General features: G+C 39.1%; 3 protein-coding genes across 5 annotated transcripts; 1 reads left to right on the top strand and 2 right to left on the bottom strand.

Annotated features, from left to right (window-relative positions):
* Window positions 1–735: 735 nt before the first annotated feature.
* Window positions 736–12,263, bottom strand: pabpc1l (poly(A) binding protein, cytoplasmic 1-like). Of its 2 annotated transcripts, XM_078255261.1 has the most exons (15): window positions 12,071–12,263; window positions 10,866–11,059; window positions 10,492–10,607; window positions 8,974–9,113; window positions 8,713–8,807; window positions 6,726–6,863; window positions 5,417–5,512; window positions 4,293–4,553; window positions 3,012–3,099; window positions 2,809–2,928; window positions 2,587–2,723; window positions 2,265–2,373; window positions 2,029–2,159; window positions 1,207–1,282; window positions 736–765 (listed from the first exon to the last, which is right to left on the bottom strand). In XM_078255261.1, the coding sequence occupies exons 1-14, from the start codon at window positions 12,261–12,263 to the stop codon at window positions 1,220–1,222; spliced, it is 1,881 nt and encodes a 626-aa protein (XP_078111387.1). In that variant the 3' UTR covers window positions 736–765; window positions 1,207–1,219. The 2 variants fall into 2 exon arrangements, with proteins under 2 accessions (XP_078111387.1, XP_078111385.1); XM_078255259.1 differs by having other exon boundaries at window positions 736–1,282.
* Window positions 12,264–14,094: 1,831 nt separating this feature from the next.
* Window positions 14,095–19,469, bottom strand: LOC144521041 (14-3-3 protein beta/alpha-1-like). 2 transcript variants are annotated; one of them, XM_078255264.1, is made up of 6 exons: window positions 19,358–19,469; window positions 17,418–17,719; window positions 17,175–17,298; window positions 16,317–16,480; window positions 15,985–16,080; window positions 14,095–15,898 (listed from the first exon to the last, which is right to left on the bottom strand). In XM_078255264.1, the coding sequence occupies exons 2-6, from the start codon at window positions 17,709–17,711 to the stop codon at window positions 15,842–15,844; spliced, it is 735 nt and encodes a 244-aa protein (XP_078111390.1). In that variant the 5' UTR covers window positions 17,712–17,719; window positions 19,358–19,469; the 3' UTR covers window positions 14,095–15,841. The 2 variants fall into 2 exon arrangements, with proteins under 2 accessions (XP_078111390.1, XP_078111392.1); XM_078255266.1 differs by having other exon boundaries at window positions 17,418–17,714; window positions 19,358–19,459.
* A 2,867-nt stretch (window positions 19,470–22,336) lies between these two features.
* ognb (osteoglycin, paralog b) lies at window positions 22,337–23,882 on the top strand. The gene is made up of 5 exons (XM_078255258.1): window positions 22,337–22,607; window positions 22,868–23,032; window positions 23,115–23,317; window positions 23,431–23,523; window positions 23,679–23,882. Exons 1-5 carry the CDS (start codon window positions 22,337–22,339, stop codon window positions 23,847–23,849), a joined length of 903 nt encoding a protein of 300 aa, XP_078111384.1. The 3' UTR covers window positions 23,850–23,882.
* The last annotated feature ends 11 nt before the right edge of the window (window positions 23,883–23,893 follow it).

Here is a 23,893-nt window from a genome sequence, read left to right as displayed (position 1 = left end):
GAATTTGCGTCAAACGAAACTACACCCGTCCTCAATTTAATGCAGTCTTTGTCTAGTACAGTATGACCTGTAGCTGTGCATTGTTTTAACGGTAAATCAGACATTTGCAAAACCAACCACTCGTAATACTGAAAAATACAGTTTAAAAACAACTGATAAACAAATCTTGCTTTTGTGGTGCTTGTCACGGTTCGCTTTCTACTGGGGAAGGGGCTCATTTTTGCTTTTATGGCAGTTGGGGGTTACACACACAACTAGTGGTTGATTTCCACCCTTCGACCTCTGGGAAGTAAAGAGCCCATCACAGTTCACATGGTAGCAAAGAAGACCCTCACTAGATAACTTGGACAAGCAACACAAAGGTGAGATTTTTGCTTTATCGGAAGGGTCTTCAAAACGGTATTTCTCAGTTTTGCAAGAGAAAAGTATTCAAGGATGAAGACTAACTGGTTTGTTTGGTTAATATACATTTGAATAACCGTTCCACCTCTGTAAAGAACCCCCACCCTGAACTTTTCTATAGAACCATCCAGGACCACCTCATGCGCTGTTGGAACGGGGACAAGTACAATGTTAAACCCGAAGTGGATGTAATGCTGCATTTCCTTTTAGTGTTAAACAAATGACACAAGACAGGTTTAATGCATATACTGTAAACTTTATCTTCTAACCAAAAAGGTATTGCAACAACAAAACAGCTTTAACTTTACAAATCTCTTTTTCTAAATTGTACTCTATTTTTTCCCTCCAGAAAGTCGTTGACATCTGGGGGGGAAAAAAACATGGTTAATGTCTGAAACACAGCTGTGCAGGAAACTATCGATTTGTGATTGTTTCATTTTACAACCAAAGTCCTAATGTCTAGATGCTTTTGTCAAATGTAATGGATTTTTTAGAGTAGAGACCAAGAACTTTCATTTAAACAAATAAGCAAATAACTTGCAAAACCGTTTGGGATTGGGGCGGGTTAGCACAGGTCATTTCATTTACACCCAATACTTCTAATTCACTTCAGTTTTGCTCTCAGCCACTGAACATAGTCAAATCTTAACCAACACCCACCTTATTTAAGTCAAAAATACTGCCAATGTAAAACATACATTTGTAGTAACTGTAAACCTTGACTACTACATGTGTTGTAAACAGTCAAGTGCGCCTTTCACTGCTGAAATGTCTCAACCGAGGAAGAGGAAGTTGTTTGCTGACCTGAAAGGGCTCTTCACTTCTTAGGAGAGCATTCCTTCGCCTGGTGAGCCTGCAGGACAGCAATCGCCTCGTCCACCTGACCAAAGGAGGGGAAAAAGACAATGGGACGATTCAGCAACACAAGTCTCATCATTATCACTCGTGTGTACGGTAAATGTTACTGCTACAGCCAAGAGCTTGTTTTCCTAGCTTAGCATAAAGACTGGAAACAGGGGAAACAGCTTGGCTGTCCAAAGGTAACACAATCTGCCCATTAGCAACTAATTAACACTTTATATCTCGCTTGTTAATCAGTAGAAAAAGCGAAGAGTAAAAATGTCACGTAGTTCTACGAAGGGCTATGTGCGGGACTGGTTCTTGGCCAGACTGGTGAGGTTGGTGCTGCTTTCTTGCAGAGACTTTGTACTATTCCAAAGTAATCCCAAACAATTTTCTCCTTTTCTTGGCATATTCCTGCTTTCTTTCTGTCAATAAATATAAATTATAATAATCATCAACCTCTGGGAAACACTGTGATACCATCAACATTTGTTTAAGCTTCAGAGAAGTCACTTTTACAGTGACTCATTGCATACTCCTCTTATCTGGTCTCAGACTCTCAAGTGTATCCAGTTTTTGGCTACAAAAAATGGAAACCTGTGGTAATGTTTGGGACAGGTAAAGACATGTGACTTGAGGGTTTTGAGATCTAAGATCTAAAAAATGTGAATGACAGACAAATCATTAAAAAAAAGTAAGAAAAAAAAAAAGTATTGTAATCTGCACCAGTCCATAACCGCAACTGTAATATCGTAAGACAATAAGAAAAGAACACAATTATACCTTAGAGTGCAGGGACTCGGGCGTCTCCAGCATGTGCAGCAGCTCCGAGTTGTCGATCTCTAGCAGCATGCCAGTGATTTTTCCAGCCAAGTTTGGGTGAAGGGCATGGATCACTGGGTACAATCGCTCCCCTATGTATCACAGCAGAGAGAGGGTAACAACCAAATACACAAGTTGCTTCAATCTACATTAAAAGAAGAAGGAGAAAAAAAAGGCAGAATTGATTGATGCCACACCGAGAAGCTGTTTCTGATCCATGAGTGGAGCTGAAGCCAACATTGAGGCGGTGAGCGGCTCGTGGCCTTGAATGTGCACCGGTTGCTCCATCACAGGTGCAGGAATAACCTGAACACATTGAGTATAACAGCGTTACTCCAATGATGTCTTAGTGAGGAAAAACTAGATGTCAACATAGCTTTGTTGACAAGAAAACTCCACTGGGTACAGGGCACCAGAAACAGCTGTGAAACCCAAACAGCGAAGATCACTGTTCCACAGTAGTTTCTGGTCCTGAGTGTGTTTTAGGATTAGAGAACAGTACAGTACTGACTACAGTACCTGTAGTCTCGTCATGGGTGCAGGTACAGTAACGACCTGCTGGACGTTTCTCACTGCAGACGAGTACTTGTACTGGCCGCTTCTGGTCATACCAGGCATGTCAGTACGCCCTCCTACAGTCTGCGTGGCAATGTTATCTAAATAAAGACAATTTACCATCCACGTAAATGGCACATTTTAGAAGGATGGAGCTTGTCATGTTGCCCTACTTCTGGTACTTACTTGTCTTTTGTGTGGAGCTTATGATGCGCGGAGCCTGGGTGGAGGCCTGTCTGACTGTAGCGATGGGGGTCGATCCACGACGGGGAACAGAGGTACCAACAAACTGGGTTGAATAGGTGCCTAAAAACAGGGGAGATGACATTTATACACATCGCACATATCCATATATATCCATGTGAACATAACACAAATGAGCCATTCACCCTGTAGTCTCGGTGGTTGTCCTGTCCAACGAGGCACTGGTCTCATGTTGCTGACAGCATTGTGGTTGTAGAAGGAGCGAGTGGGAGGCTGCAAGATGATTAATGGCATATGACTTAATGGAATCCTCTTGCAGGTCTGAATCACATTTTTCTTTTTTTTGGAAGTGCAACCATTTTAATAGCATGGATGTGGCCAATCTTTGAAAGGGGAAGCAGCTTCGAGTTGGTCTGAATCACATTTAATTCAAGGTTTTGTAATTATTGGCCTGTGATGACAATTAAATAGATAATTAAGACTTATTACACTGCACAACACTTGTCATTCAAGTAGGATCCTAAATTTACTGTAAAGTCAGGTGAAATAGCAAACAGAAGTCTATAGCCCCATTCGGACTGGAATTATTTCTCTAAGGGAGGTGATTTTAACATTACCTGCCCTGATCAGTGATTTTAATCAGACCCGAAGTGCACACGCAAGTAATATTTCACCCCGTCCCCAATAATAATTACATTACCAATTTTTTTTTTTTGGCAAACTCGCTGGTCCTCCTGTAATTAAAATTCCGTTACCAGTTCCGCAACATTATTTTTTTTTTTTATCCGTGGGAAGAGCTACTTGTTGCTCTACTGCATTTTATCAATCCAGTGTGAAATCTTTTTGCACACTAACAAATGTGCCCATTTGGGAACCAATATGACGCCAAAAAAAAAAAAAAAAATGAACGCCATCAGAGGAGCCTGGAAGACCCTGGAAAAGCTCTTGTAATGTCAACTGGTTTGAGTAATATTCTCTACTAGCTAGTCCTGCTGAATGTCCATGTCTATTACAGACCACATCCTGGAACTCTTAGATGGTTAAAATGTCATCCAGAACACAGTGAGCACAGTGAATATTTTATGCCCCAACTCCCCCTGTAATGTTAATCCCATCCAAATTGGGTTTATGACTGGCAGAAAAAATACATAAATAATAAATAAAAACCAGGGAGGTCATCCATCAAATTGACTTGTTGGTTTTTGAGAGTTACGTTTCGCTGCCACATTTCAGTTGGTTTGAATACATTTTAAATTCACACTGCATTCAGCATGGTGATGTAATACAAGTGACTTTTTTTAGTGCCTTTATTTAGCTGTACGAATCAAAAAATGGGATGCAATTGACAAGAAATATTTCCTTCATGTGGCATTAAGTCATGACTAAAAAGCAATCAAAACCTTTGGTGATTTTCAACATGATGGACACACATTCCCTCGCTATTCTCATTGTTCAAACGTCCATACCTGTGGTACAGTCATGTAGTAACCGGCCTGCTGGTAAGAGTCAATGATCGGACTCGTCATGGTCCTCAAGGTAGCAAGTCTCTGCATGTATTTATTGGTCAGGATCGCTTTACGCTCCTCTCTCCGCTGAGCCAGAGCCACATACAGTGGCTTGGTTGCAACAATTCTCCCGTTCATTTCAGTCACTGCTTTTGTTGCTTCCTCAGGCGAAGAGAAACAAACAAAGCCAAAGCCCTTGCTTTGGGAGCCGTCTGTCATGACCTGCAGGAAACAAAGAAATGTTTAAGAGACTTCACATGAGAGCTGTAGACTTGAGACTTGGACGCGAGTCGCAAATATGAGGACTTGCCTGTAGACGCGACGTAACTTGATGGCAAAAGGCTGAGAGACTCGACGACCCATAAATATTGAAAACTGAATGTCGTGCCTTTTGGAGCTCTGCCAAACAGTCGTGAATAATTAATAACAGAACCAAGATGGCGCAACATCTCCATAACCTATTGCACACTATGATGCAGAGGAGAGAAATGAGCCTCATTATAAAATACTTAGTGTATACACAAGTAGCTCAATAGTTTCCTCTCCTCTCCATCAAGTTGCCCATTTTCCTCCCTGCAGCCATTTATGAACCTAAAGCAGAAATCACTAATGTGCTAGTTCCTGCTTTTTAAGAGCTCCCGTTTGTTTTTGTCAAATACTTGTGATTCAGTCTGATCATTAATAGGTTTTCATTTTTCTATTGTATATTATAATAAACCGTTTTTTTTTTTGCCAGTCGCCCTGTTTAAAACATCATGACGTCATACATACTGAGCATACAAATGGATGTGAAAGTGGACTGTGTTGTAGGAATGGTTTGAGAAGTTCATTTTATCTTCCACTGCTCAAATACATTGTAACTATACTTATTTCAGTATTTTATTAAGTTGACCAGAGCTGCAGTTCACTTTTGTGAAAAAGGACACGATCCGCATTGACTGCCGGTATACGTTTACAGGGCGGTGAGTCCTTGATACTGAGAGGATACATTTTTAATTTATTACTACCTCTGATAAATCGACAAAAAATTTGAATGTGTGTACCAGCAAATTTCAGTGAAGAAGGCCCAAGCCTTATCTCATTACCTTGGCACTGGTGATGGTGCCATAAGGGGCAAATTCCTTCCGGAGTCTCTCGTCATCTATGCTATCATCCAAGTTCTTCACATACAGATTCACCCCCTGGAATCAGACAGAGTAAGAAATGCTAAGTTTTATGCCTTCAAACCTTTACAAATAAATACAGATATACTATGCATTTAATCTTTCTATAAAATGTTGCACAGTCTTCATGAGTATGTAAATTGGCTCATGTCACCCTTCTGCATAAATGTCTACATTACAGTGATGTTAGGAACTATCATCCGATGTCCAAGCTGTCCTGCATGCTGAAAGTCCCAGAATCACTAAGAAATCAGCTGAAACCAGTACAGCACACATCAATCTGATTTAGGAAAGATATAGTCAAACCTGAGTTTTAAATTATAATTATTTTATTTATTTTTTACATTTTGGAAATACACTTCTTGGCTTTCTTACCACATTAGATTAGAAGATAAATATCACTCTCATATATGTTCTTTCATCATTCTTTGTATTTACAAAGTGCATCCTCTGTTGGACTCACAAAAAGGAAGTGTTACTGGTTCCAGAGGTTTCAGACAAATATCAGCGTGTGACGTAGACAGCTGAATCTGACAGTTAGCAAGTTGCCAAAATGAAAAAAACAACAAAGACAACACAGGGACAAAAGCCACTCAAAAACTGTAGAATGGTCAACGGAATAATCTCTCTAATTACTAAAACGGTAGGCTATCCAAACAATTAAAAAATATCTTTTTTGGTGTAGTTAAAGGAAAATTCCGGTACACCTATGTTATTAACCCCTAGGTTCATTTTGCGCCGGAATTGTCCTTTAATCTCTAGGGGAATGTGTTTATAACATGTCTCCACTCTTGGGCCTTTACACTGTGTCTACCACTCTGCTCTTATGTTCGTTATTGGGAATTGTATGCACCCAGTGGAGTAGCGCTCCTAATTTCGCTATATTGTAAAGTACAATGAAGGCTTTCAATTCAATATTGACAATATTTTATAGAATAAGGTCAGCAGGTTTATTTTCACAGACACAACATAACTCCTATTATTTATATTGAAAAGTTGTCATCTTATGTTATCTTCGTTATCAAATTCATAATTATCTGCAAAGATGCCCATCCCTGTCAGTGACTGCTTTAAATGAACCTGCAGTGTGCGCAGCTGAACTACCTTGTATAAATAAACATCTGAATAAAACATATTATAGTCTATAAACATAAACTCTAAATAGGTAGGAACAAGACCATTAACAATGTCTTTAAATGACAATGCCCATATGCATACAATGCAGCAGCACCTGATAGCGCTGGATGCGGTCCTGTTTGATCTGGTCAAACTTGCGCTTGAGCTCTCCCTGGCGCTCCAGCCGCTTCTGAGCCCGACCAACATAGATGATCTTCCCATTGATCTCCTTTCCATTCATTTCATTAACTGCCTGGGAAAACAAGGAGGAGCATCAACATGAGACATGTTTAACAGATTCTAAATGTGTCAGTCAACAGTGGTTGCCCTGTTCCCTTTGTTTATTTTACATATTTTTATGACGGAAATCAGGACAGTCAGTATCACTGGGAGCAGGAGAAGTAGTCTGGCAAGCCAAATAAAAATAGGGTAAATGGCAACACCCACCACTACGCTTCCCAGCTGCAGTAAGCTAAATGCATCCGGCACCTGTCGGATGTTCCGCCGGATGTCACTCACCTTCCGCTGTCTGTGTGTTGCCGTTCTCAAACTGCGTTCGCTTCGGGAAACGACAACAAACTTCGATCTAGCAAGCTACACGCTGACAATTGCAAGTTTTGAAGAAAATTTGGACCGTGAAACAAGGCAGGCCTGCTTTGTTCTTTCGGGGAATAATCGTAAAGATTAACAAGGAATATGTTTACAGCATTTATTTATTTTTGGGGGGGGGGGGCTTTTCTTTTTTATTAGATAGTATAGACAGATAGGAAAGGGGGGAGAGAGAAGGGAGGACAAGCAGCAAAGGGCCGCAAGTCGGATTGGAACCCTGACGCTGCAAAGAACTCAGCCTACATGGGGCGCACACTCTACCAGGTGAGCTAGGTCGCCCCGCAGCATTTACCATATAAAAAGGGACGTTCTGGGATCGATTGGTGGGGACTGCTGTGGACGAAGTACACATGGCGATATACTGGTAAGAGCAAATTATATTTAACCATGTATCCAGCTAATTTCAATTAGAGATGGTCCGATACCATTTTTTGCTTCCCGATACTGATTCCGATACCTGAACTTGCGTATCGGCTGATACCGAGTACCGATCCGATACCAGTGTGTCATATTTTATTATGTTTTAAGAACTGTATACTACTATCCCTGTATGGATGTGATATGATTTCTATCTTTGTTGTCGGTCTGGCTCAGGTTAAACTTTGTGAAACATGAATGCCACAGAACGTTCTTTTATTATGCAGTTATAACGGAAAAATAACATAAATAAACTACTTTAACGTATTTTTTCTTTAGGGCTTTATTACGTGGTATCGGATCGGTGCATAAACTCCAGTACTTCCCGATACCAACGTTTTAGGCAGTATCGGAGCCGATACCGATACTGGTATCGGTATTGGAACAGCTCTAATTTCAATAGATCACATATTTAAATTAGCTCACGTCATTGGTCTGGCAATGCAAGACTACTCAAACGCTGGTAAAGATCAAATCAGAGCTACAAAAGGAAAGCAAATATTTAACATGCACTCATCAGGTGACCAGAGACTTTAAATCTTGAAACCAACACTCAAGATTATCTTGATTGTGTGTGAATACAGAGGTGGTAGCTGCACCAAACGCTTCTATTTGAAAATCTCTGAACTGTTCCAAAAGGCCCTGTTTTCATCACTGTTGCTGCTTTTCTACAAAGCGAATTTCCCCAGTTTGGGATTAATAAGGTCTATCTAATCTTATCTTTCAGGCAACCAATCATATATTAGATGTGGTGGGTCACCCTGGTAACCAAGAAAATGGAGAAGCCCGTTCTGGTCGTGTCCATCTGTCCCGAGCTGTATGATATGACAGAAACCACACAACAAACACAGAAAAGCTTGTTTGTGGGAGCAGATTGGCCAGACACTGAATGTTGGCGAGTGTTGTGCTTTTACCACCGTACATATGTCATAGAAACAAAAGCCACCCTTCACGCTCGCCAGCGCCCTGCCAATGAGAAAAACGCTCATGGACACACACCCTTAATGTCAATATAATGAACTGCTACTGTTGGTAGGTATCAATCTGGGTTGACATAGAAACTTGGCACACACTACCTTCTGAGCATCCTCGTGGTTAGCGTAGTTTACAAAGCCAAATCCTCGTGAACGGCCCCTCTCATCCTTCATCACCCGCACACTGAGAGTCCTCCCTAAAGGTTTGAGTATAAAACAGTCTGTAACTATCCGATATGCAAAGTGATAGTTGTTCGAATTTAATAACAACTGTGGCAATGAATTCATTACGGAAAGCCCCCCTAGCTGAGTAGGACACAAAGAATTAACACAAAGAATTTTTAAAAAATGTGTCTCTCTTACCAAATGCAGTAAAGACTTCCATGAGTTTCTCATCAGTGTAGTCTTCACCAAAGTTTTTGATGTAGACGTTGGTGAACTTCATAGCTTTGTTGCCAAACTCCACCTCTCTTTCCTTGCGGGACTTAAAGTGGCCAACAAAACTGCAAACAGAACCAAACCCATCACCAAGGGAAAGGGAACAATAATGATATAGAATTAATGAATGAATGAATGAATGAATAAAGAAATTTATTTCAGACATATCAAAATAATCCAAACAAAACAAAATAAAAACACTTCAAAAGACCAAGAAGACAAGACAGTTGGTGAGGACAAACATCAAGAACAACACATCAACAAACACCGCGACTTTAGGACAAAGTCCCACAAAAATTTGTTTTGAAACAGATAAATATTTCAGTAAATGTTGTTTACACCTAGCCCCCCCTCCAGAAACGTAAAAAGGTATGTAAAAAAATACTCTTATGGGTTAGATTGGTTCCTTAGGTATGTGACGTATAAAACATTGGCTGCCTGAATCCATTTTTGTCATTGGTACACTGCAGTTCCAAGGCAGAACTGCTCAGCCATAGCATTGACTGCTTATTATGCTCATGATATATCTTGTAGGGTATAAGAACGCCATGCGGACATTAGGGGTGTAACAATACCTCAATCTGGATCAATTTATCGATTAAATCAACGATCCAATATTATTGATACAAAGTGAAAATATCAATACATATCGTCATCTTTAAGCATCTTTATTTTGAAATTAACACTTCGTATGTATTCTTTTTATTAAAAAGGGTAGTTTGTTTTTAATTAAAATTTCTGGAAGTCAAATTAGGCTTGGGCGATCTCTAATATTTTCAAATCATCTAATCGGGGTTACTAAAGATCGCCTAAGTCAAATCATATTTTAGTGGCTTTTTGTAAATATATATCAATGTAACCGATTGTGTTAAATGAGCTCATGTATCATCTCATATCAGTCACAGAACCCTGTATTAAATCTAAATCGTATCGTGGCAGACTTTGGGATATCACTAAATATTCTATCATTGTCCAAAGAATCTATATAATATCATGATATAATGTGATGTACACCCCTAATGGACATGTTAAGGTTAAACACTTGATTTTCATTGGAGGGGGTCTTTAAGAACAAATACAAATTTGTATTTCTTCTTTCATCATGAATTAAATAAGGTAGAGGAAAAACCTACACTGTAAGGACATGAGAGCTTTCTGAGGACTTTGCTTTGCCTGTTTAAACCTAAAAATCACAATACACACAAAGGCAACAAACCTAGACACATATCCTACATATTCACTGACCTAAGCAGGAAGAACTGACATGTTCCCCCCAGAAAATGGGCCTTTGGGTTGACAATGCCAGATTCCAACTGATTACCTGTGTCCAGCATTAATTTAGTTTATACAGTTAACATACATATTCTGAACTAGTCTTTACCTCAACTTACTTTTTTAGATTGTATTTTTGCCACCTTTTTAGATTGTATTTAGTTTACTCACACTTTCCTATCATTCAGCAGCATCCCATTCATGGTTCCAATGGCCCGGTTTGCAGCCTCGTGAGTTTCAAAGTGAACAAATCCATAGCCTTTGGACCCTTTCTCATCACAAACAACCTACAAAGACAAGGCCTTAAATCATACAAATTATAGTTTTTGCAAATACAAAAAAAAAATTGAGTTTTAAATGTGTACTTAACCGCCCTGCTCTTGTATACAAACTTTATGATCCAACACTGACTGCAGAAGATAAGTGATTATCAAACATGCTTAATACTAAGTGAAACAATAATACACATACAACAAACAAGCTGGCGAAGACCAGAGAGCTATGGCAACCATGCAGTATTCAAAAGGATGACCCAAGCCACTTACCTTGCAGGACAAAATATTGCCAAAGGCTGAGAAGGTATCATACAGCGCCTTGTTGTCAATCGACTCATCCATGTTCTTGATAAAGATGTTTCCCACACCAGACTTCCTGAGTCCCGGGTCACGCTGAGACCACATTATTCGGATAGGCCGACCCTTAATAACGTCGTAGTTCATTGTATCCAAGGCGCACTCCGCTAAAATAAATTTAAAAAAAATAAACATAACCAAACTCCCTTTTAGTCATTAAATTTAAGATTCTCATAAAGCACCACCACACATAATGCAAGATTATGCAGGCTCAACACTTACTTTCGTTGGCCATTTTTAGTCACCTTATATTTTGAGTAATTAGGATACTATGCAGTTGCACACAAAAGACCCAACATTTTACAAATTCCTTTTTGCTTTAAATTTAGGTTCATCTGGTTCTTTGTCAGTTGATTCAATTTGCATTGTTGACGGGTTGGTTAAACTTTTCACCCTAGATTTCATCCCACAGTTAAACAACTTAAATTGATTTCTCTCTAAAATATATGCCTCTGCGTGCGTACACGATTAAACGCAGCAACACACTTGCAACGTTGTCTTGTGCAGTTGTCTGGTTCTGACTGTAACAGCAATATTTTAATTTGACTTATGCAACAAATAATTTCAAGACAGAATAATCAAATATTGCAATATTAGTTGAGGATTTATTTTACACTATATGTAATGTGTGTGGCAAGTGCTTGATAAAAAGTGCTAGTTATTGCTTCACACATGAGCTAAAACAAGTACTTCTCCTAGGATAGTTTCTGAAATACTTGAGGATATTGGGTGAATTCCAGCTTGATTTCCATCATCATGCAGTCCAGCGTACATAAACGTCAGCAGCACAATACAACATGGGATGTTGCTATTGAGCAACACTTACTCTGATCCCCCAACTTTTGATTGATATGCCATCAGCTGATCCATTTGCAAGCTCATTCCCACAAAATCATGAAGTCCAACCCCTTATTTCTTATTTATGTTTAACTTCAGGCAGTTTCTTCTTTTACATCACATTTTCAAACTTGTTCTTGCCTGTAATTCAGAATTTTTGCTGTAGAGCCGTACTGCGTGACACCGTGCCGCTATTCTAAAAATCGCTATTCTTGTGAATTACATTTTCCAGTGATAAAAATAGCTTTACTACCAAGCTTTGGCCAAAATGGGTACTCTACCATCAGCTGGTTGCTGGAAGTTTATGTAGGCATATCCCAGAGATCTGCGCGTTATGATGTCACGGCACACACGGATCGACATGATGGGTCCAGCAGGAGAAAATTTCTGGTAAAGCATGGCCTCCGTAACATCAGAATGCAGGTCGCCTACATACAGAGAAGCGAGGGGATACGCTTGTCCACTGCTGTTCATCTTGGGTGACAGCTAGTTCAAGAAAGAAAAATAATCTTATCAGTTATGAGTATTACACAGTATAATTTCCTAACAATAAAAAAAGAAACATTTTTGACACGCATAAAGAACATATCCGCTGAGTTGCCAGTTCATTATGTACACCAAGTTACAGCCCATGCAAACCTATATAAACAGCTTTGCAACTATTTCTACCTTAGGTTACCCTGGCCCCTTGAACAGGTTATTTAATATTTTATGTTTTTATTCATCATTATTCTTTCTGTCTTTTTAGTGTACAGAACACACATCATTAATGTACAACAAACTTCTCTAAATATACTGCAACACAATTTAATAGCACAAGCTGCAGCTTTCAAAATGACCACAACGTTGAATCAACACATCTTCAATACAGTTTCAACAAAAACCTCAAATTACAACCACCATGAACGATGGATTTATTGCTGGGGTGTTGTATTTGCCTGCCTCACTCAAGATCAGTCTTTTATTTTGATAACACATTTAACTTTAAAAATTAGACTTGCAGTGGGATGGCAACTGTAAAATTTGCTGATCATTAAATCAATGAGAGTTGGCTACTAAGCCCCAGTACTCTGAATTACATGTGTATTATCAGAGTGGGGAAATCTTAGTTCCTGCTTGGAAGAAGTTTTTGTGAAATAAATAAAAATATGATTGTGCTTTTGACTGGTTATGATTTTTAAAAACCTAGTCAGAGTCAAATCACTACGCAGACAGAGACACAACAAATAAAATTACGACTTTGATTTAAAGATGTTAATTGCTTATTTATTAGGTCCATCCTATTTATATTAATGAGGATAAACTTGACTAAATATTAGAAACATCTCTCTATACAACGTTATTGCAATACAGCTCAACACAGCACCGCTAACTAAAAACGTCCTCCAAAATAATCATGTTGACACCTCTAAAAATGTTTTAACAAAAACAGAACATTCTAACCTTCATGAAGGTAGGATTTAACTACTGCAGGACTGTTACATCAGACTGTATTCATTTTAGCCAGCAAGGTGTAACGTTACCTAATAAACTGACAATTGAGTACACGTTAATAAGGATGTATAAAAAACTATGTACGTTAATGTTAATTATGTAGGGGGGGAAAAGTGTGCCTAAATGCTGGCCTAAAAAGGCCTCACAAGCTAACATTTACCAAAATGTTGTCACCTAATTATGGCAGTGCTTTAATAACGTTAAACATATCAAGATAGCACTACAGGAAAGGGAGTTCAAATTTTAAAGTTCATAAAATATTAATGGACTTGTTACCAGAAAACACTAAAGAGGGCTAGCTAAAAAAGTTAGCTAAATTTTCTTCGAACACTTCGCATCAAAAGTAGCTGATATCTACTGTAGAAGAAGCAACTCAATCTCAAACAAACCGATGAAAATCGCTTAAAATCCACGTTACTTACGGCTTTTAAATAGCCAATGCGTCGGAATGCTGATGTATGATTTTCAGTGTAGCGGGTAGTGAGCGCCGTTCAACACTTTCCACATGGGCGGGAGGTTGTTTTCGTTTAATTATGACTGTGGAACACCTGCTCGTCTCCTCCGCGAATCGTCGTTTCAATTAAGCTGTGAAAGGGCAGAGGTTAACTGACGTGACACTCCGCGATGAAAACTAGTTCTCGCATATGAAGGGCTAAACTCTAACCTATTTCACCCTCTAGTGGACGTTTGCAAGGCTGAAATCAAAGCCCACCCACAATTTGTCAGCAAATCTGTGATTTTAAGCTATTTTATGAATTAGTAAGCCATATTAATATCCCTTGTGAACAAAAATAAAGACGTAATTTACCTGTTATCTTAAACGAAACTTTATTTCACTGAATGGTCTTTGACACTTTCCTATTTCTTACATGTATAGTGAAACTAGAATGGTTTTAAGATACATAAACACAAAGCTAGAATTACACCAACCATTGTTTATCTCCATGTCGTCATTGCTTTTTAGAGCTATTCTAAATTTTCACAACCACGTGTGTGCACTGGGTAATAGACTGTTACAGAAGCAAATTTTTAGCCATAAGACTTGTCAGTAAAAACAAAGCAAGTAGATACCTGATATACAGACAGGCTTCGTTCCACATTCACTAACTGCATTTTCATCAAGCATAATAAGCTGACATGATTTTTTTTTTTTTTTTTTAAACAGAAGATATTTCAATTCATTGGAGCATTGTCAGAGTAAACAGACTGTCAGCTATAATGTGGAATGGTGTCTTCAACTACAATATGTGGAATGTAGTGGTGATAAATGGTATTGTGACACTGAGCTTCTTTCCAAAGTGATGGATTGGGCATCTCCAAATTGCACCTTCAAAATAGACCTGATTTTTGAGGCGATCATTCACACCAGCTATCATTAACAGCAAAGATGCACCTGGGTAAAAACTGAGGTCAAGATTTAGCAATTAAAATTTGTCTTGTCTTACTCGTTCCCGTTGAGATTTCTTAAAAACGACAAGCAGATGCTGCCAAAAAGGCTGCAAGAGAAAGCCAGGCACAGATTTTTTTTTTTGGAGAAAACAACCACTTTAAGAGGAATATTTTGCAAGCAGGGTTGATACAGTGTGGTAAGACATTTTCAATTAACATCAATAAAAGGTTACTTTAGGTTTTACATACAGATGATAGTCAATCTTGCAAAATACATGGAACCACATTTACGCACATACAATTTTCATTGTACTGATATCAAGCAGCACCTGAACAGTGAGTAAAACTACAATGACAATCCATACTTAGTTCAAAAAAACCAAAAAAAGGAGCACTGCCTTTCCAAAAGCCTAATAAATGTGGAATGTCTGATGTCTGGGCAAATCTAACATGACAATTTAAAGGGGTCCCTTAAAACTTCAAAACTGTGAATTTGTGAACATGATCAAGGAGCATTACACCAAGATGTCAGTGTCACAATACAGCCTGCCTCCTTTCTGTATGAGCCCACAGCAGAATTGCAGTTAGTTGTTAATACAGGATTGTACGCGTGTCTGGAAATTCAAACACAAAAACTGTTTTGGGGTTGTGAAGCAAATGGAACGCCTACCATCACAGTGTTTGGTGGAAATCAACTGCCTGTTCAATTACCATACAATAAAACCTGTAAATATCATAAGGAATCACAAATAAGAAAGTAACAAAAAAGGGATGAAAAATGCACAAACTAACTAGCTGGGACAAAGGGATTTGGAAGGACGATTAGAATTCACAACACCCCCCTCCCCCCCAGACCATAAACACACACACACAATCTTTCACATCCTTTTCTCACTCACTACATACAGACATACACACATAGCCGACAAAAACAACAGCAACATGGACTCACTAATCAATACAACATGTTTCCACAAAGTGACTGAATCTGCTTACTGAAAAATTACCCTGTCACCTCACAGTGAACTGAGAGGGGTAAACTAGTTGGTCAGGAGCAATTCAGGCTGCTTGTCATACAGAAGTGGGAGGAGCTGATGGAGTGGAGGGGGATGTATATAAGCTGTCTGTGTTTAAGATAAGAGTGTAGGTGGATTAACAGTGCAATTCCATTAGTTTTCCCCATCTCCGGTCTCTCCCTCATCTGCCTGGTTTTCTGATGTCCACAGCTGCGAACAGAAAAAGAAAAACGTTATCATTTGGGTAATACATCAGGATCAAACCAAGGCAAAACAGCATATGGCTTAAAACTCACAGTCAGGTTGTCCCTTAGTAGTTGCATGATCAGGGTGCTGTCTTTGTAAGAATCCTCGTTCAAAGTGTCAAGTTCAGCGATGGCGTCATCAAATGCCTGAAACACACAAGATAAGTATCTAATGGCAGTGACTACACAAAACCCATGTCTTTGAGAGCAGGTCAACACTACAAAACTAAATAGCTCAAAATTGCAACACTTGCAATGTATGCAAGTAATCAAATGTACCTAAGGTGTCTGGCCATTTGTGATGTTTATTGTCTTCAAATCTTAAAAAGTACACTTAACCTGTAAAAGGTTTCAAAACTATGACATTAGGCTTCAGTTCATACCGTCTTAGCCAGGCTGCAGGCCTTGTCCGGGTTGTTGAGGATTTCATAGTAGAAGACTGAGAAGTTGAGGGCCAGGCCAAGCCGGATAGGGTGTGTTGGCTGCATCTCCCCCTTGCTGATGTCAAAAGCTTGCTGGTACGCCTGCTGGGAATTATCCACTGTATCTTTAGGCAAAAAAGATGAAGAGAAAAAAAATTAACCTTCACTATTTACAACACATTTTAAAAGCAGTAATTGATTTTTGGCCACATGGGGGCAGCAAAACAAGCAAACATGATGACACACTGTTTTGTATCCTTTTAATTAAAATGGCAAATGATATACCAAACAGTTGCCTATGACATATTCAGCAGACCCGGAGAAACACTAGCATTAATTTGGAATCATCTTTGTGTGTGCCTAACACATGTAAGTCCAATATTCACTCTCCTCTTAGCATTGTTTCAGACTCCACCAAGTCATGAGGGAAAGAACTGTCTCTTTAGGTGGTAAATGCTCCACTGTGTTCACTAGCTAGGGGCCAACTTTGTTTTTATTTGCCATTTGTTTCTTGGCAGGTAGCCTGTCAGAGGGCGTTGCCTTTTTTTGTTGCTAACAAACAGCTGTTGCTGGAACAAAGTGATGAGAGCTGTGAACCAAAATAAATTTGTAGGCGGTAACATCAAAAAATTAGCTCAAAAGACACTACACAGAGCTCAGAGGGACTGCAGAGTTGGGCGATAACTCTCTGTGGGCTTGTCACTACCAGTGACCCCTTTCACATAGTTATTTGACCCATTGTTATTATAAAATATTCATTGATGCAGCTTTAAGCGCATTGCTACAGTACAAATTTATAATGGTAATGTCCTCACTTACCCTTTTTAGCATCCCCAGATGCAACCTCAGACAAGTATCTATAATAGTCGCCTTTCATTTTCAGATAGAACACCTTGCTCTCAGCAGCAGTTGCATTGCTAATGAGAAAGTTGTCCAGTAGCCCCTAAAAAAATAGTGAAATAGTTCATTTTTGAGATAAAGCTAAATTACACACAAGCACTGTCTTTACAAGTGTATGAATTAGAAATGTTTTTTAACACCAATGAAATAAGAAACCCTTACGAGCACATCATGGCAGATTTCCTGCAGCTCAGCTTCAATCTTCTCCCGGTATTCACGTGCCATCTGCTGTTTTTTGTCATTGCCCTCAGTCTTCTGCTCGATGCTGGAGATGACGCGCCAGGATGAGCGGCGTGCTCCTACAACATTCTTGTAGGCAACAGAGAGAAGGTTGCGCTCCTCATTTGATAACTCCGCGCCTTGCTCTGTCACAGACTTCATGGCTGCGGCCATGTCATCGTAGCGCTCAGCCTGCTCAGCAAGCTTGGCCTTCTGTACCAGGTCGTTCTTATCCATTTTCTAGACTGGGGAAAAGAAAATACTGTATTAGATGTTGTTATGTGTACCTAATCAAAAGACAAGGACGAATGTTATTGTCCATTTACCAGACATTCCTGTGATCTTTAAAAACGCTTTGTGTTATGAACTGATATTATTTTTCTTTGGCAGACCGGGACTTTTAAGCAAGGAAACCACTTGATTCAATAGAAAGTGAGGATAAGCAGTGCGAACTGGGCCTCTCTGGCAAGTGGGTCAACCATACACATCACTAGCTAAGGTTAGCTGCCAGCTTGTGTTAGTAGACAGGATTCTAATCCTTTCTAGTCCTTAGCCCAATTTTGACTGAATCCCTATCATCAGCAGTCTTAGCATCTACCATAATGTAGAACTGAATATGCACAACGGTTTACTGGCTCGTTTAATGTTGTTTCAATCACACTTGCTACACCAACCGAAGCCTTCCCGGGTCGGGTTTTATGCTGCATTCATGTGCTCCTCGGAATTCCCGAAATATGAAGTCGTTCTTCCGACTTCGGTGTGTTCGTGAGCATAAGGTCGTATTGTGGGAAAAACATTGACGCTAAAAAAGATGTTTTCAGTGTTTATTTCCACTTTGAAGAGATTGTATATATATATATATATAGTTTTGTCCCAGACGTGTTGCTGCACCAGTTAATGTTAACTCAAATATTGCTTTACCTGACTTGCTATCAGGGTTAATGGTAATTAACACATTGTCTAGCTAATCTAGGTCACTCTACGTGGAAAAAATCATATACAATACTTGAACTAATAAAAACTTTGGTATCATTAAGCCAACATTTACTTTCGTTTGCCATGTCAGCGCGTAATATGACGCCAACACGGCAAGTAGTGTAGAGTTGTTGCTCCGACTGGAGGGACCATTCACGCGAATTTCCCCAGTTAGGAAATCATTTATCCGATTATTCCGACATGACATGAATGCAGCATTCATGTCCTCCCTTATGTTGCTAACACAGCTAGCGGGATGCTACATTTCGCTAACTGATGTTAACGTTGGCTTGTTATGTGCGGCCGATCTGATCCATCATTTGTTTAGTTAATATTTACGTCATCAACATAACTGGATTAGATAACCTTACTGTTGCTAATTTGTCGTATTAATGATCACGAAAAGCGAGTGGAGTGGCTAACAGTTAGCTAGCTAGCGTCGTCGAACTTAGCGTTACGGCTATTTGACGGTAAGGTCCGTAAGCTAGGCCAGCAAAAGCAACGACTGACTTTCGTTTAAAAAAAAACACTGTTAGGGTGTTGGCAATCCACATTTGCCAAATTTGATAATAAACAGAAGACAAAATATTGTACTGCAATGCATTACTTTCGCGTTTAATTCATTTTCAACAGCTGTATCACGGCCCGCACCGGCTGACGAGCCTGTCAGAACAAAGTGTCATGGAATCCGACCGTCGGTTAGCTTGCTGGTTAGCATTAGCTGCTAGCCAGCGAGCTAACCCACTAACGTTAGCCTTTACAAACCCAGCTAGCTAGCTCCATTATCATGATGGCTTCTCTAAAGGATTCAATCGGACACGGTGAAACAGCCATTCTAACACTAAGCTACGAATACAAATCTAGTATTATAATGCGCTATGTATACAGTGTGATGTTATTACACTTACAATATTGGCGACTTTTAGTCCTGCTTTTTTTCTCGCTCTCTGGACGATTCAGCCTCCGTCCTCCGTCTCGCTCAGCGTATCGTTCAGGGCAGTACCACTTCCGCTACACTAGCACTTCTGTTTCCTCTTTTCTCAGCACACATCTGTCTTACGTAATGCTAGCTACCACTGCCTATAAGCTAAATACGATAATTAATATAGTCAAACTTAAAATATCGATTTTCAAAAACACGTATTTTGTGCGCTCACATCCCATTTCATAATCTAACGGATTTTAAAGTTACCATTTTCACAATAGGCGGTTTATTCCATGGTTAATTTAGATTGAGATGGTTACATGGGGATTTTTTTTTTTTAAATTCAAATATAATTAAATTATTAACCTAGCTGCTGATCCTTGTCTGGCAACGGCTTTCTGTTTTAGTTACAGACAAAATGAACATGATCCAAGACTGGGCACACAGTGGAAAACCCATTTACAGCATTTCTGCTTTAACATGAGCTGTCTGCAGCATTTACAAGTCACATAACTATATAAACAATTGTGGGCAGGAAATCATTTGATTAGTAACTGGGACTCTTTATACATGTAAGAAAGCTCTTTTGCTTTCCATCCTGCACAGCAAGGTCAAAGGTAAAGTCAGTCGCACAGTGTGACCACTGGAACAAGCAGGGCTTCAGTGTTTTGCTCAAGGGCACTTTAGCAGTTCAAATGTTATCAGTGCTGGGGCTTGAACATGATAAATCAATACAAAAAAAGTAAAACATCTTTAAACCTTTTCCAACAAGGTCAATGTTTAATCTTTACCTGAGTGTATATGACAATAGTGATAGTAAACATTTTCAGTATCGTGTTTCCTTTTTTTTTTTTTATAATCCGAGTTAATAAAATGTCATCAAATAGTAAAACATTCCCAGAGCCCAAGGATACAAGTTGCTTGTTTTGTTTGAACAACAGTCCAAAACAATATTTAATTTGCTATGAAATAACACAGCAACTCCTCACATTTGAGAAGCTGGAGCCGGAGATGTTTGGGATGTTTTTTGCACAATAAAGGATTGAATGGATTAATTTTCTGCCGATCAACTATTGATTAACTGACTACTCCTTTCAGCACTATATGAAAGTTTTCTACATTTTCAGAGTTATAGGCAATAAGTGACTATTCACTGTATGCGGAGTAGTTGTAATATTAATAGTTGTATTACCTCTGTGGAGAGGAAGCATGTATATTTTCCAGGTGAGAAGTTTGGACACCTCACATTTAAGGTTGTGAAAAGAGAAAAGCTGGTACCTGTATTCAATTAAGATTTAAGAAACAAAGCTACGTTGTCTAATGGAAACCCTTGAAGATACACTACCGGTGAAAAGTTTGGGGTCACTTATAAATTTCCATTCCATTCCAGACAGAATACCAGCTGAGATCAGTTGCATTGTTTTTTTAATCAGGGCAGCAGTTTTCAGATTAAAGTATGTGCTTACATAATTGCAAAAGGGTTCTCAAATGTTGTAGAAAGAAGTGGCTGAAGAAACGCTTGAAATCCATGCTTTTTGGTCTAAACGTCATACCCAAATTAAAAGTGGTACAGCTCCCATATACTTTGACACTCTGGGGTGTGCCTGGTATCATTGGAAAGGTGATTGATGTGGGTGTGTTTGTGTGTTTGAGAAGTGTTGTATTTTGTAGTTTTTTGGCATTTTTCTTTGCACTTTTCAAATGGAAATTTAAAAAAAACGCACAGACATATCTGTAGAAAAGAAATCATATAAAATCCATTTTTGAGTCTTTTGGCTTCTGGATTGTTTCTGTAGTAAGCTGAGACACGTGGCTATGGCCTTGTGTTGTCTGTATGTTACCAGATGTGTTTACAGCAGTGTATTCTAATCATTTTACAGATGTATGACTTGGACGGAAATAAAAAACCTCCATTCTAGCCTCTTTAACTGTGTCAGGAAGGCCTAGAATCGAGTGTTTCCTTTCCAATGATATCAGGCACATCCCAGAGTGTCAAAGTATATGGGAGCTGTACCACTTTTAATTTGGGTACAACATTTAGACCAAAAAACATGGAGTTTCTTCAGCCACTTCTGTCTACAACAGTCGAGAACCCTTTTGCAATTATGTAAGCACATAATGTGATCTGAAAACTGCTGCCCTGATTAAAAAAACAATGCAACTGATCTCAGCTGGTATTCTGTCTGGAATGGAGTGGAATGGAAATTTCTAAGTGACCCCAAACTTTTGACCGGTAGTGTACATTTTGTAACTGTCCAGCTGCTTGAATGCTAAAATGTTTGTCATAATTTTGACAAAGGGATACAGCTGCACACTAGAACTCATCAATGGCAAACTGATTAATAAATAAACATAAGTAAAATATTCCATCACCCTCCAAACTGTCTGTTTCTTAAGAAATAGTCTCTTTAATAGTCACTTTAGTAATCGGGGAACTGCCCTGTCCTAAAGAGACAGAGTGCATTAACTGCTGTTATTGAGCTGGTATTTGAACTGAGGTATTAGGTTGAAAAAGGGACATATTCAAAAAGTTTTTTTACTTTCCAGTTCAGTGCTACGTTGGCAATTCATTTCATAAATCACTCCATTTTTTTCCATCAATTACTGGAACTCAGGACCACTGTTTTTCCAGAAACAACATTCTTTTGTCAGTTAAAGTAACATTTAAAAGAAGCTTTCATTAGTTTATTGAATGATTTCCCTACATATATTTTAATCACCACTTTGCTCAATATTAACAGACACTCTTCCTGTCTGTTTGCTATACAGAAAACACAGTATATAGTCTTTAGAATCACACTGACCAGTCTGAGAGCTGGAGAGTATTGAGTTAAAGTTTTTCTTTTCTTACTCAACAGCATACTGGCAGCTTAAAAAAAAAAAAAAAAACTGGATGGAAATATACCTCAGATCCCAGCCTAGCAGACAGACACTCTCTTCTCTCACCAGCAACTAAGACACAATGATGCAGTTAAGGACTTTAATTTTTACATCTGTTTTGCTCCCATGGATACTGTCTTCTGCAGCAAAAGATGAATACATGGAAGTCAGAAAACCTACAGTAAAAGCATCTTTTGTCAATAAGCCAGTGGAAGAAATGCATAATATTTTTGAGTTGGGAAGAAGCTTTTATGAAGAGTTATCCTTTTTACAGAAAGACACTGTAAACTTTCCAGACTATGACACCCTTCGAGACTCAGACACTGACCCAGCAGCAGCTCCAAGAGCTGATGGTAAGGTTTGTTTAAACAGATAAATAGTTTTCAACAACTGTTTTGAAGCCGATTATGCAACACTTGCTGAGGAATTATTTTACATTTTTGTGAACGTAGCTAAAGCCCATATTATGTAATAATGGAGTCGATCAAGTGTCCCCATCTAAACTATGTGTAGTGCATTTTAAGCTGCACAGTCACATCGCTGAGACCAATTAGTGGAAGGAAAAAAACTTTTCTGTACAAAGGTGATGAAAAAAATATTGTGATCGTTTCAGAGATGCCAACATGTCTGCTGTGTGTTTGCCTGAGTGGATCTGTTTACTGTGAGGAGGTGTCCCCTGAAATGTCAGCCATTCCAGCACTGCCAAAGGAAACGGCACATCTCTATGCACGTTTCAACAAAATCACAAAAATAAGAAACAAAGACTTTGCAGAAATGGGTAAATATAAGTCATAAGGATATGTAACTCTTTAGTGAATGCCATCTTTTAAGCTCTCTCCCCTTTGTGTGTTTTTCTCCAGCCACATTAAAAACAATTGACCTTACTGGCAATCTCATCGCTGAGATAGACGATGGAGCTTTTTCAAAACTTTCAGATCTTGAGGAGCTCATTCTTGCAGAAAACAGACTGACTAAACTTCCCATGCTGCCCGCCAAGCTCGTGTCATTCAATGCTAATTTCAACCATCTTAAAACCCAGGGTGTGAAGGCAACTGCTTTTAAAGTAAGATAGCCAACTGATCTCATTTTAAAATGTTGCAGACATTATGTACTTGAGTTTAGATGTTTAACACAGCAAGCCGCCTGATTCAAAACAGTGGTCTTTTGTTGTTGCAGAAACTCACGAGACTGGCATATCTTTACCTTGGTAACAATGAACTGACAGCAGTGCCCCAACTTCCAGAGTCTCTTCACGCTGTGCACCTGCATGTAAGTTTATCTGTAATTCACTGCAATCACAGAAATTAATCACAGAAGCTCTGAAGAAGCAATTTGATTACTTTTCTTCCTGCGGTGCAAGTAGTTGTAGCTACATGATGGGCACATTTTGTGTTCTTGGATTGTTTCTCCTGTTCGTTCTGCAGAACAACAATATCGCCACAGTAACAGATGAGACATTCTGCAAAGGTAACAACAGTCACTACATCCGGACCAACATGAACGAGTTGAGACTGGACGGGAACCCTGTCGTGCTGTCGAAGCACCCAAACAGCTTCATCTGTCTGCAGTCTCTCCCTATCGGATGGTACAAATGAAATAACCAAAGCATGCTTTCGACTGATGTCAACCTTGGGATTGG

The sequence above is a fragment of the Sander vitreus genome, chromosome 7, assembly GCF_031162955.1.
Source record: "Sander vitreus isolate 19-12246 chromosome 7, sanVit1, whole genome shotgun sequence".
NCBI classification, from domain to species: Eukaryota; Metazoa; Chordata; class Actinopteri; order Perciformes; family Percidae; genus Sander; species Sander vitreus.
Note: the sequence above shows the minus strand (reverse complement) of the source record. Positions and strands in the feature narration are given on the sequence as shown.